This window comes from Oncorhynchus keta, unplaced genomic scaffold (genome assembly GCF_023373465.1).
Source record: "Oncorhynchus keta strain PuntledgeMale-10-30-2019 unplaced genomic scaffold, Oket_V2 Un_contig_3938_pilon_pilon, whole genome shotgun sequence".
Taxonomy (NCBI): Eukaryota; Metazoa; Chordata; class Actinopteri; order Salmoniformes; family Salmonidae; genus Oncorhynchus; species Oncorhynchus keta.
The window spans coordinates 20,842-35,480 of record NW_026287515.1 but is presented as its reverse complement, the minus strand read 5'-3'; the positions used below and the strand labels follow the sequence as shown (position 1 = coordinate 35,480).

The window sequence follows — 14,639 nt, the reverse complement described above, 5'->3', positions numbered from 1 at the left end:
CTCTGACAACACTGTAGGTCTGTAACATCAGAAACAACAGCAGATATAACCATCTCTGACAACACTGTAGGTCTGTAACATCAGACACAACAGCAGATATAACCATCTCTGACAACACTGTAGGTCTGTAACATCAGACACAACAGCAGATATAACCATCTCTGACAACACTGTAGGTCTGTAACATCAGACACAACAGCAGATATAACCATCTCTGACAACACTGTAGGTCTGTAACATCAGACAAAACAGCAGATATAACCATCTCTGACAACACTGTAGGTCTGTAACATCAGACACAACAGCAGATATAACCATATCTGACAACACTGTAGGTCTGTAACATCAGACAAAACAGCAGATATAACCATCTCTGACAACACTGTAGGTCTGTAACATCAGACACAACAGCAGATATAACCATCTCTGACAACACTGTAGGTCTGTAACATCAGACACAACAGCAGATATAACCATCTCTGACAACACTGTAGGTCTGTAACATCAGACACAACAGCAGATATAACCATCTCTGACAACACTGTAGGTCTGTAACATCAGACAAAACAGCAGATATAACCATCTCTGACAACACTGTAGGTCTGTAACATCAGACACAACAGCAGATATAACCATCTCTGACAACACTGTAGGTCTGTAACATCAGACACAACAGCAGATATAACCATCTCTGACAACACTGTAGGTCTGTAACATCAGACACAACAGCAGATATAACCATCTCTGACAACACTGTAGGTCTGTAACATAAGACACAACAGCAGATATAACCATCTCTGACAACACTGTAGGTCTGTAACATCAGACACAACAGCAGATATAACCATCTCTGACAACACTGTAGGTCTGTAACATCAGACACAACAGCAGATATAACCATCTCTGACAACACTGTAGGTCTGTAACATAAGACACAACAGCAGATATAACCATCTCTGACAACACTGTAGGTCTGTAACATCAGACACAACAGCAGATATAACCATCTCTGACAACACTGTAGATCTGTAACATCAGACACAACAGCAGATATAACTATCTCTGACAACACTGTAGGTCTGTAACATCAGAAACAACAGCAGATATAACCATCTCAGACAACACTGTAGGTCTGTAACATCAGACACAACAGCAGATATAACCATCTCTGACAACACTGTAGGTCTGTAACATCAGACACAACAGCAGATATAACCATCTCTGACAACACTGTAGGTCTGTAACATCAGACACAACAGCAGATATAACCCATCTCTGACAACACTGTAGGTCTGTAACATCAGACACAACAGCAGATATAACCATCTCTGACAACACTGTAGGTCTGTAACATCAGAAACAACAGCAGATATAACCATCTCTGACAACACTGTAGGTCTGTAACATCAGACACAACAGCAGATATAACCATCTCTGACAACAATGTAGGTCTGTAACATCAGACACAACAGCAGATATAACCATCTCTGACAACACTGTAGGTCTGTAACATCAGACACAACAGCAGATATAACCATCTCTGACAACACTGTAGGTCTGTAACATCAGACAAAACAGCAGATATAACCATCTCTGACAACACTGTAGGTCTGTAACATCAGACACAACAGCAGATATAACCATATCTGACAACACTGTAGGTCTGTAACATCAGACAAAACAGCAGATATAACCATCTCTGACAACACTGTAGGTCTGTAACATCAGACACAACAGCAGATATAACCATCTCTGACAACACTGTAGGTCTGTAACATCAGACACAACAGCAGATATAACCATCTCTGACAACACTGTAGGTCTGTAACATCAGACAAAACAGCAGATATAACCATCTCTGACAACACTGTAGGTCTGTAACATCAGACACAACAGCAGATATAACCATCTCTGACAACACTGTAGGTCTGTAACATCAGACACAACAGCAGATATAACCATCTCTGACAACACTGTAGGTCTGTAACATCAGACAAAACAGCAGATATAACCATCTCTGACAACACTGTAGGTCTGTAACATCAGACACAACAGCAGATATAACCATCTCTGACAACACTGTAGGTCTGTAACATCAGACACAACAGCAGATATAACCATCTCTGACAACACTGTAGGTCTGTAACATCAGACACAACAGCAGATATAACCATCTCTGACAACACTGTAGGTCTGTAACATAAGACACAACAGCAGATATAACCATCTCTGACAACACTGTAGGTCTGTAACATCAGACACAACAGCAGATATAACCATCTCTGACAACACTGTAGATCTGTAACATCAGACACAACAGCAGATATAACCATCTCTGACAACACTGTAGGTCTGTAACATCAGACACAACAGCAGATATAACCATCTCTGACAACACTGTAGGTCTTTAACATCAGACACAACAGCAGATATAACCATATCTGACAACACTGTAGGTCTGTAACATCAGACAAAACAGCAGATATAACCATCTCTGACAACACTGTAGGTCTGTAACATCAGACACAACAGCAGATATAACCATCTCTGACAACACTGTAGGTCTGTAACATCAGACACAACAGCAGATATAACCATCTCTGACAACACTGTAGGTCTGTAACATCAGACACAACAGCAGATATAACCATCTCTGACAACACTGTAGGTCTGTAACATCAGACAAAACAGCAGATATAACCATCTCTGACAACACTGTAGGTCTGTAACATCAGACACAACAGCAGATATAACCATCTCTGACAACACTGTAGGTCTGTAACATCAGACACAACAGCAGATATAACCATCTCTGACAACACTGTAGGTCTGTAACATCAGACACAACAGCAGATATAACCATCTCTGACAACACTGTAGGTCTGTAACATCAGACACAACAGCAGATATAACCATCTCTGACAACACTGTAGGTCTGTAACATCAGACACAACAGCAGATATAACCATCTCTGACAACACTGTAGGTCTGTAACATCAGACACAACAGCAGATATAACCATCTCTGACAACACTGTAGGTCTGTAACATCAGACAAAACAGCAGATATAACCATCTCTGACAACACTGTAGGTCTGTAACATCAGACACAACAGCAGATATAACCATCTCTGACAACACTGTAGGTCTGTAACATCAGACACAACAGCAGATATAACCATCTCTGACAACACTGTAGGTCTGTAACATCAGACACAACAGCAGATATAACCATCTCTGACAACACTGTAGGTCTGTAACATAAGACACAACAGCAGATATAACCATCTCTGACAACACTGTAGGTCTGTAACATCAGACACAACAGCAGATATAACCATCTCTGACAACACTGTAGGTCTGTAACATAAGACACAACAGCAGATATAACCATCTCTGACAACACTGTAGGTCTGTAACATCAGACACAACAGCAGATATAACCATCTCTGACAACACTGTAGGTCTGTAACATCAGACACAACAGCAGATATAACCATCTCTGACAACACTGTAGGTCTGTAACATAAGACACAACAGCAGATATAACCATCTCTGACAACACTGTAGGTCTGTAACATCAGACACAACAGCAGATATAACCATCTCTGACAACACTGTAGATCTGTAACATCAGACACAACAGCAGATATAACCATCTCTGACAACACTGTAGGTCTGTAACATCAGAAACAACAGCAGATATAACCATCTCAGACAACACTGTAGGTCTGTAACATCAGACACAACAGCAGATATAACCATCTCTGACAACACTGTAGGTCTGTAACATCAGACACAACAGCAGATATAACCATCTCTGACAACACTGTAGGTCTGTAACATCAGACACAACAGCAGATATAACCATCTCTGACAACACTGTAGGTCTGTAACATCAGACACAACAGCAGATATAACCATCTCTGACAACACTGTAACATCAGAAACAACAGCAGATATAACCATCTCAGACAACACTGTAGGTCTGTAACATCAGACACAACAGCAGATATAACCATCTCTGACAACACTGTAGGTCTGTAGCATCAGAAACAACAGCAGATATAACCATCTCAGACAACACTGTAGGTCTGTAACATCAGACACAACAGCAGATATAACCATCTCAGACAACACTGTAGGTCTGTAACATCAGACACAACAGCAGATATAACCATCTCAGACAACACTGTAGGTCTGTAACATCAGACACAACAGCAGATATAACCATCTCTGACAACACTGTAACATCAGAAACAACAGCAGATATAACCATCTCAGACAACACTGTAGGTCTGTAACATCAGACACAACAGCAGATATAACCATCTCTGACAACACTGTAGGTCTGTAACATCAGATACAACAGCAGATATAACCATCTCTGACAACACTGTAGGTCTGTAACATCAGAAACAACAGCAGATATAACCATCTCAGACAACACTGTAGGTCTGTAACATCAGAAACAACAGCAGATATAACCATCTCAGACAACACTGTAGGTCTGTAACATCAGACACAACAGCAGATATAACCATCTCTGACAACACTGTAGGTCTGTAACATCAGAAACAACAGCAGATATAACCATCTCTGACAACACTGTAGATCTGTAACATCAGAAACAACAGCAGATATAACCATCTCTGACAACACTGTAGGTCTGTAACATCAGATACAACAGCAGATATAACCATCTCTGACAACACTGTAGGTCTGTAACATCAGACACAACAGCAGATATAACCATCTCTGACAACACTGTAGGTCTGTAACATCAGAAACAACAGCAGATATAACCATCTCTGACAACACTGTAGGTCTGTAACATCAGAAACAACAGCAAATATAACCATCTCTGACAACACTGTAGATCTGTAACATCAGAAACAACAGCAGATATAACCATCTCTGACAACACTGTAGGTCTGTAACATCAGAAACAACAGCAGATATAACCATCTCTGACAACACTGTAGGTCTGTAACATCAGACACAACAGCAGATATAACCATCTCTGACAACACTGTAGGTCTGTAACATCAGACACAACAGCAGATATAACCATCTCTGACAACACTGTAGGTCTGTAACATCAGACACAACAGCAGATATAACCATCTCTGACAACACTGTAGGTCTGTAACATCAGACACAACAGCAGATATAACCATCTCTGACAACACTGTAGGTCTGTAACATCAGACACAACAGCAGATATAACCATCTCTGACAACACTGTAGGTCTGTAACATCAGACACAACAGCAGATATAACCATCTCTGACAACACTGTAGGTCTGTAACATCAGAAACAACAGCAGATATAACCATCTCTGACAACACTGTAGGTCTGTAACATCAGACACAACAGCAGATATAACCATCTCTGACAACACTGTAGGTCTATAACATCAGACACAACAGCAGATATAACCATCTCTGACAACACTGTAGGTCTATAACATCAGACACAACAGCAGATATAACCATCTCTGACAACACTGTAGATCTGTAACATCAGAAACAACAGCAGATATAACCATCTCTGACAACACTGTAGGTCTGTAACATCAGACACAACAGCAGATATAACCATCTCTGACAACACTGTAGGTCTGTAACATCAGACACAACAGCAGATATAACCATCTCTGACAACACTGTAGATCTGTAACATCAGACACAACAGCAGATATAACCATCTCTGACAACACTGTAGGTCTGTAACATCAGACACAACAGCAGATATAACCATCTCTGACAACACTGTAGGTCTGTAACATCAGACACAACAGCAGATATAACCATCTCTGACAACACTGTAGATCTGTAACATCAGACACAACAGCAGATATAACCATCTCTGACAACACTGTAGGTCTGTAACATAAGACACAACAGCAGATATAACCATCTCTGACAACACTGTAGGTCTGTAACATCAGACACAACAGCAGATATAACCATCTCTGACAACACTGTAGATCTGTAACATCAGACACAACAGCAGATATAACCATCTCTGACAACACTGTAGGTCTGTAACATCAGAAACAACAGCAGATATAACCATCTCAGACAACACTGTAGGTCTGTAACATCAGACACAACAGCAGATATAACCATCTCTGACAACACTGTAGGTCTGTAACATCAGACACAACAGCAGATATAACCATCTCTGACAACACTGTAGGTCTGTAACATCAGACACAACAGCAGATATAACCATCTCTGACAACACTGTAGGTCTGTAACATCAGACACAACAGCAGATATAACCATCTCTGACAACACTGTAACATCAGAAACAACAGCAGATATAACCATCTCAGACAACACTGTAGGTCTGTAACATCAGACACAACAGCAGATATAACCATCTCTGACAACACTGTAGGTCTGTAGCATCAGAAACAACAGCAGATATAACCATCTCAGACAACACTGTAGGTCTGTAACATCAGACACAACAGCAGATATAACCATCTCAGACAACACTGTAGGTCTGTAACATCAGACACAACAGCAGATATAACCATCTCAGACAACACTGTAGGTCTGTAACATCAGACACAACAGCAGATATAACCATCTCTGACAACACTGTAACATCAGAAACAACAGCAGATATAACCATCTCAGACAACACTGTAGGTCTGTAACATCAGACACAACAGCAGATATAACCATCTCTGACAACACTGTAGGTCTGTAACATCAGATACAACAGCAGATATAACCATCTCTGACAACACTGTAGGTCTGTAACATCAGAAACAACAGCAGATATAACCATCTCAGACAACACTGTAGGTCTGTAACATCAGAAACAACAGCAGATATAACCATCTCAGACAACACTGTAGGTCTGTAACATCAGACACAACAGCAGATATAACCATCTCTGACAACACTGTAGGTCTGTAACATCAGACACAACAGCAGATATAACCATCTCTGACAACACTGTAGATCTGTAACATCAGAAACAACAGCAGATATAACCATCTCTGACAACACTGTAGGTCTGTAACATCAGATACAACAGCAGATATAACCATCTCTGACAACACTGTAGGTCTGTAACATCAGACACAACAGCAGATATAACCATCTCTGACAACACTGTAGGTCTGTAACATCAGAAACAACAGCAGATATAACCATCTCTGACAACACTGTAGGTCTGTAACATCAGAAACAACAGCAGATATAACCATCTCTGACAACACTGTAGATCTGTAACATCAGAAACAACAGCAGATATAACCATCTCTGACAACACTGTAGGTCTGTAACATCAGAAACAACAGCAGATATAACCATCTCTGACAACACTGTAGGTCTGTAACATCAGACACAACAGCAGATATAACCATCTCTGACAACACTGTAGGTCTGTAACATCAGACACAACAGCAGATATAACCATCTCTGACAACACTGTAGGTCTGTAACATCAGACACAACAGCAGATATAACCATCTCTGACAACACTGTAGATCTGTAACATCAGACACAACAGCAGATATAACCATCTCTGACAACACTGTAGGTCTGTAACATCAGACACAACAGCAGATATAACCATCTCTGACAACACTGTAGGTCTGTAACATCAGACACAACAGCAGATATAACCATCTCTGACAACACTGTAGATCTGTAACATCAGACACAACAGCAGATATAACCATCTCTGACAACACTGTAGGTCTGTAACATCAGACACAACAGCAGATATAACCATCTCTGACAACACTGTAGGTCTGTAACATCAGACAAAACAGCAGATATAACCATCTCTGACAACACTGTAGGTCTGTAACATCAGACACAACAGCAGATATAACCATCTCTGACAACACTGTAGGTCTGTAACATCAGACACAACAGCAGATATAACCATCTCTGACAACACTGTAGGTCTGTAACATCAGACACAACAGCAGATATAACCATCTCTGACAACACTGTAGGTCTGTAACATAAGACACAACAGCAGATATAACCATCTCTGACAACACTGTAGGTCTGTAACATCAGACACAACAGCAGATATAACCATCTCTGACAACACTGTAGGTCTGTAACATAAGACACAACAGCAGATATAACCATCTCTGACAACACTGTAGGTCTGTAACATCAGACACAACAGCAGATATAACCATCTCTGACAACACTGTAGGTCTGTAACATCAGACACAACAGCAGATATAACCATCTCTGACAACACTGTAGGTCTGTAACATAAGACACAACAGCAGATATAACCATCTCTGACAACACTGTAGGTCTGTAACATCAGACACAACAGCAGATATAACCATCTCTGACAACACTGTAGATCTGTAACATCAGACACAACAGCAGATATAACCATCTCTGACAACACTGTAGGTCTGTAACATCAGAAACAACAGCAGATATAACCATCTCAGACAACACTGTAGGTCTGTAACATCAGACACAACAGCAGATATAACCATCTCTGACAACACTGTAGGTCTGTAACATCAGACACAACAGCAGATATAACCATCTCTGACAACACTGTAGGTCTGTAACATCAGACACAACAGCAGATATAACCATCTCTGACAACACTGTAGGTCTGTAACATCAGACACAACAGCAGATATAACCATCTCTGACAACACTGTAACATCAGAAACAACAGCAGATATAACCATCTCAGACAACACTGTAGGTCTGTAACATCAGACACAACAGCAGATATAACCATCTCTGACAACACTGTAGGTCTGTAGCATCAGAAACAACAGCAGATATAACCATCTCAGACAACACTGTAGGTCTGTAACATCAGACACAACAGCAGATATAACCATCTCAGACAACACTGTAGGTCTGTAACATCAGACACAACAGCAGATATAACCATCTCAGACAACACTGTAGGTCTGTAACATCAGACACAACAGCAGATATAACCATCTCTGACAACACTGTAACATCAGAAACAACAGCAGATATAACCATCTCAGACAACACTGTAGGTCTGTAACATCAGACACAACAGCAGATATAACCATCTCTGACAACACTGTAGGTCTGTAACATCAGATACAACAGCAGATATAACCATCTCTGACAACACTGTAGGTCTGTAACATCAGAAACAACAGCAGATATAACCATCTCAGACAACACTGTAGGTCTGTAACATCAGAAACAACAGCAGATATAACCATCTCAGACAACACTGTAGGTCTGTAACATCAGACACAACAGCAGATATAACCATCTCTGACAACACTGTAGGTCTGTAACATCAGAAACAACAGCAGATATAACCATCTCTGACAACACTGTAGGTCTGTAACATCAGAAACAACAGCAGATATAACCATCTCTGACAACACTGTAGGTCTGTAACATCAGATACAACAGCAGATATAACCATCTCTGACAACACTGTAGGTCTGTAACATCAGACACAACAGCAGATATAACCATCTCTGACAACACTGTAGGTCTGTAACATCAGAAACAACAGCAGATATAACCATCTCTGACAACACTGTAGGTCTGTAACATCAGAAACAACAGCAGATATAACCATCTCTGACAACACTGTAGATCTGTAACATCAGAAACAACAGCAGATATAACCATCTCTGACAACACTGTAGGTCTGTAACATCAGAAACAACAGCAGATATAACCATCTCTGACAACACTGTAGGTCTGTAACATCAGACACAACAGCAGATATAACCATCTCTGACAACACTGTAGGTCTGTAACATCAGACACAACAGCAGATATAACCATCTCTGACAACACTGTAGGTCTGTAACATCAGACACACAGCAGATATAACCATCTCTGAAACACTGTAGGTCTGTAACATCAGACACAACAGCAGATATAACCATCTCTGACAACACTGTAGGTCTGTAACATCAGACACAACAGCAGATATAACCATCTCTGACAACACTGTAGGTCTGTAACATCAGACACAACAGCAGATATAACCATCTCTGACAACACTGTAGGTCTGTAACATCAGAAACAACAGCAGATATAACCATCTCTGACAACACTGTAGGTCTGTAACATCAGACACAACAGCAGATATAACCATCTCTGACAACACCGTAGGTCTGAACATCAGACACAACAGCAGATATAACCATCTCTGACAACACTGTAGGTCTATAACATCAGACACAACAGCAGATATAACCATCTCTGACAACACTGTAGATCTGTAACATCAGAAACAACAGCAGATATAACCATCTCTGACAACACTGTAGGTCTGTAACATCAGACACAACAGCAGATATAACCATCTCTGACAACACTGTAGGTCTGTAACATCAGACACAACAGCAGATATAACCATCTCTGACAACACTGTAGATCTGTAACATCAGACACAACAGCAGATATAACCATCTCTGACAACACTGTAGGTCTGTAACATCAGACACAACAGCAGATATAACCATCTCTGACAACACTGTAGGTCTGTAACATCAGACACAACAGCAGATATAACCATCTCTGACAACACTGTAGGTCTGTAACATCAGACACAACAGCAGATATAACCATCTCTGACAACACTGTAGGTCTGTAACATCAGACACAACAGCAGATATAACCATCTCTGACAACACTGTAGGTCTGTAACATCAGACACAACAGCAGATATAACCATCTCTGACAACACTGTAGGTCTGTAACATCAGACACAACAGCAGATATAACCCATCTCTGACAACACTGTAGGTCTGTAACATCAGACACAACAGCAGATATAACCATCTCTGACAACACTGTAGGCCAGTGATCCAGGTCTGGACCATGTTAAGGAGACTGGTAAATCACCTTTTTAGCCAGGCCAGTGATCCAGGTCTGGACCATGTTAAGGAGACTGGTAAAATCACCTTTTTAGCCAGGCCAGTGATCCAGGTCTGGACCATGTTAAGGAGACTGGTAAATCACCTTTTTAGCCAGGCCAGTGATCCAGGTCTGGACCATGTTAAGGAGACTGGTAAATCACCTTGTTAGTCAGGCCAGTGATCCAGGTCTAGACCATGTTAAGGAGACTGGTAAATCACCTTTTTAGCCAGGCCAGTGATCCAGGTCTAGACCATGTTAAGGAGACTGGTAAATCACCTTTTAGCCAGGCCAGTGATCCAGGTCTGGACCATGTTAAGGAGACTGGTAAAATCACCTTGTTAGTCAGGCCAGTGATCCAGGTCTAGACCATGTTAAGGAGACTGGTAAATCACCTTGTTAGTCAGGCCAGGCCAGTGATCCAGGTCTGGACCATGTTAAGGAGACTGGTAAATCACCTTGTTAGTCAGGCCAGTGATCCAGGTCTGGACCATGTTAAGGAGACTGGTAAATCACCTTGTTAGTCAGGCCAGTGATCCAGGTCTGGACCATGTTAAGGAGACTGGTAAATCACCTTTTTAGTCAGGCCAGTGATCCAGGTCTGGACCATGTTAAGGAGACTGGTAAATCACCTTGTTAGCCAGGCCAGTGATCCAGGTCTGGACCATGTTAAGGAGACTGGTAAATCACCTTTTTAGCCAGGCCAGTGATCCAGGTCTGGACATAGGGCATCCATTTGAGTTCGTTAGAGTCGATGTAGACCATCCCACAGCGACTCACTGTGGCTGGGGACGCCACCGATAAGTCCTGGACCTGAGACACACAACACAAAGGTTGCAGAGCATTTACAATGTCTGGATCTTTAACAAGTCACTATTATCTGTCCACAGTGACTGTCCCGCTTGTCATCAACACTAGAACGCAATGAAGAGGAACCCCTAACCTATAACCCCTGACCCCTCTCTGACCTCAAACACCATGTGTATAGACGGGGTCAGTTTGATGCGTTCGCTGTTGGCCAGACACAGCATCTTGTTGTCGTCCAGGACCGTGTTCATGTTCTCAATCCACAGCGCGTCCACCGGACCGTCCGACACGATCCACTTGTGGTCATCGCTGGTGTCGTTGCAGGCCGCTCGCACGCTGAGCGCCATCAGGCCGTCACGCCACTCCAGGGTCAATATGTTCACCTGTAGGGGTCAGGGATGAAAGGTTAGGGGCTCATGTTATGCACATTGTGACCTATGTTTGTATATACACATTGGTAAAAACCAATATCAAGTGAGTGAGTAAACGAGCGAGCAAGCGAACAAAGGATACATTGATTGAACTAATTGGTACATTAATGAGTTGGATGGTTAACTGTTAACAAATCAACTGACTGTTTATGGATAGATTTATTTATAAAATGTGGTATTCACTTTTATTTATTCAGGGCAGCTCAATTGAGACCAGGGTCTCATTCCCAAAGGTGCCCTGAGTATAAACATCTTCTCACAAACAGGAAGAGGAATGTATATTACCAATAACACATGACCATAGTTAACAACTGGCAGTAAATTTGACTGTACAACCTGCTTCCTGGTATTTAGGGAGAGGCCAGATCTACAGTATGTCTAAAAATAGAAGCCCACTTTAAATCTGAGCTTTTTAACTAGCTCATCCATATGTTTTTTAAACATTATTTTAAACAGATAGACCAGTATTATTGACATAAATAGTAAAGAGAACAGGTCCCAGTTCAGACCCCTGCGGTACACCTTTTGTAATATCCAGGAAACTAGACTGAACACCACCAGAGAACATGCATTGAGTCCTGTCTGACAGATAATTCTCAAACCACTTGCAAAAAGCCTGACCCAGACCTATTTCAGTCAGCCTTTGAATGAGAATATGACGGTCAACAGTGTCAAAGGCCTCGGAAAGGTCTATAAATAAGGCAGCAGAATGTTTTTTTTTATGATCCAAGCTATTTAACACATCATCTAGAATAACCGTAGCAGCTGAACCGGTGCTGTGTCCAGGTCTAAAACCATATTGGTTCATATTAAGGACAGTGGGAAGTTTAAAAAGTTCTTTGCTAAAAGTTGGTCGGGAAATTGGACAGTAGTTATCTAAGTCAGAAGGATCTCCTCCTTCATGTAAGAGGAGGTCATGTGCCACTTTCCAGATCTTAAAGGAGAACACCAGAAACAATAGTCAGGTTAAAATAAAGGTCAGTGGTGCTGTAAGTGGAGCAGAGAGCTGCAGTGAGAAGGGGTCAAGAGAATCAGCCCCTATAGCTTTATTAACATCCGCAAAGCCCTCAGTACATCATAGACATCAAATGGTTGAAATGAAACGACAGTATGTGAGTCTGTTAGTGCACAGATGAATTGTCAGCCAGGCGTACCTCTCCGTAGAGCTCTCCCATGGTGACAGACTTGGGGTTGAGGACGTATGTCTTGACCGGGAGGTAGAAGGGGTTGTGTTTCCCGTGGCCAGCCTGCCACAGGGTATCTAAGGTATCAGACAGGATGGAGTAGACCGTGGTCTTCCCTCCACCTGTAGGACCCACCAACATCACACCATGACGTACTATCATGGTCTCATACAGCTGGATCACCTGGAGGGAGGGAGAGGAAGGGTTACAACCACACAGAGATCACCTGGAGGGAGGGAGAGGAAGGGTTACAACCACACAGAGATCACCTGGAGGGAGGGAGAGGAAGGGTTACAACCACACAGAGATCACCTGGAGGGAGGGAGAGGAAGGGTTACAACCACACAGAGATCACCTGGAGGGAGGGAGAGGAAGGGTTACAACCACACAGAGATCACCTGGAGGGAGGGAGAGGAAGGGTTACAACCACACAGAGATCACCTGGAGGGAGGGAGAGGAAGGGTTACAACCACACAGAGATCACCTGGAGGGAGGGAGAGGAAGGGTTACAACCACACAGAGATCACCTGGAGGGAGGGAGAGGAAGGGTTACATATAAGGAATATACATCATCACTAATTCATGTATTTTAATTTGAAGTCAAACTGAACCAAATTGAACAATTTTGTTGAATTATGTTTTTGTGTTTAATCTTGATCATTTGTAATTACATAGCCATCATTGATTACCTAATTATATAAAGCACTTTGAGGCCTACATTATGTTTATTTAAATTAATATATACGTTCAGTCAGTCAGTCAGTACCTTGTTGGTCATGCTGGGTAGGGTCAGTCTGTACCTTGTTGGTCATGCTGGGTAGGGTCAGTCTGTACCTTGTGCGTCATGCTGGGTAGGGTCAGTCAGTACCTTGTGCGTCATGCTGGGTAGGGTCAGTCAGTACCTTGTGTGGTCATGCTGGGTAGGGTCAGTCAGTACCTTGTGGTCATGCTGGGTAGGGTCAGTCAGTACCTTGTGCGTCATGCTGGGTAGGGTCAGTCTGTACCTTGTGCGTCATGCTGGGTAGGGTCAGTCTGTACCTTGTGCGTCATGCTGGGTAGGGTCAGTCAGTACCTTGTTGGTCATGCTGGGTAGGGTCAGTCAGTACCTTGTGCGTCATGCTGGGTAGGGTCAGTCAGTACCTTGTGCGTCATGCTGGGTAGGGTCAGTCTGTACCTTGTGCGTCATGCTGGGTAGGGTCAGTCAGTACCTTGTGCGTCATGCTGGGTAGGGTCAGTCTGTACCTTGTGCGTCATGCTGGGTAGGGTCAGTCAGTACCTTGTTGGTCATGCTGGGTAGGGTCAGTCAGTACCTTGTGCGTCATGCTG

At 42.3% G+C, this 14,639-nt stretch overlaps 1 protein-coding gene across 1 annotated transcript in view; it reads right to left on the bottom strand.

Moving 5' to 3' along the window:
• Window positions 1–14,639, bottom strand: part of LOC118382360 (dynein axonemal heavy chain 6-like) — a gene marked incomplete at both ends in the record, with an annotated part of 135,383 nt that overhangs the window by 105,730 nt on the left and 15,014 nt on the right. The window contains 3 exon segments of the mRNA XM_052508912.1: window positions 11,582–11,704; window positions 11,860–12,081; window positions 13,284–13,496. Coding sequence (XP_052364872.1) covers window positions 11,582–11,704; window positions 11,860–12,081; window positions 13,284–13,496 — 558 coding nt within the window.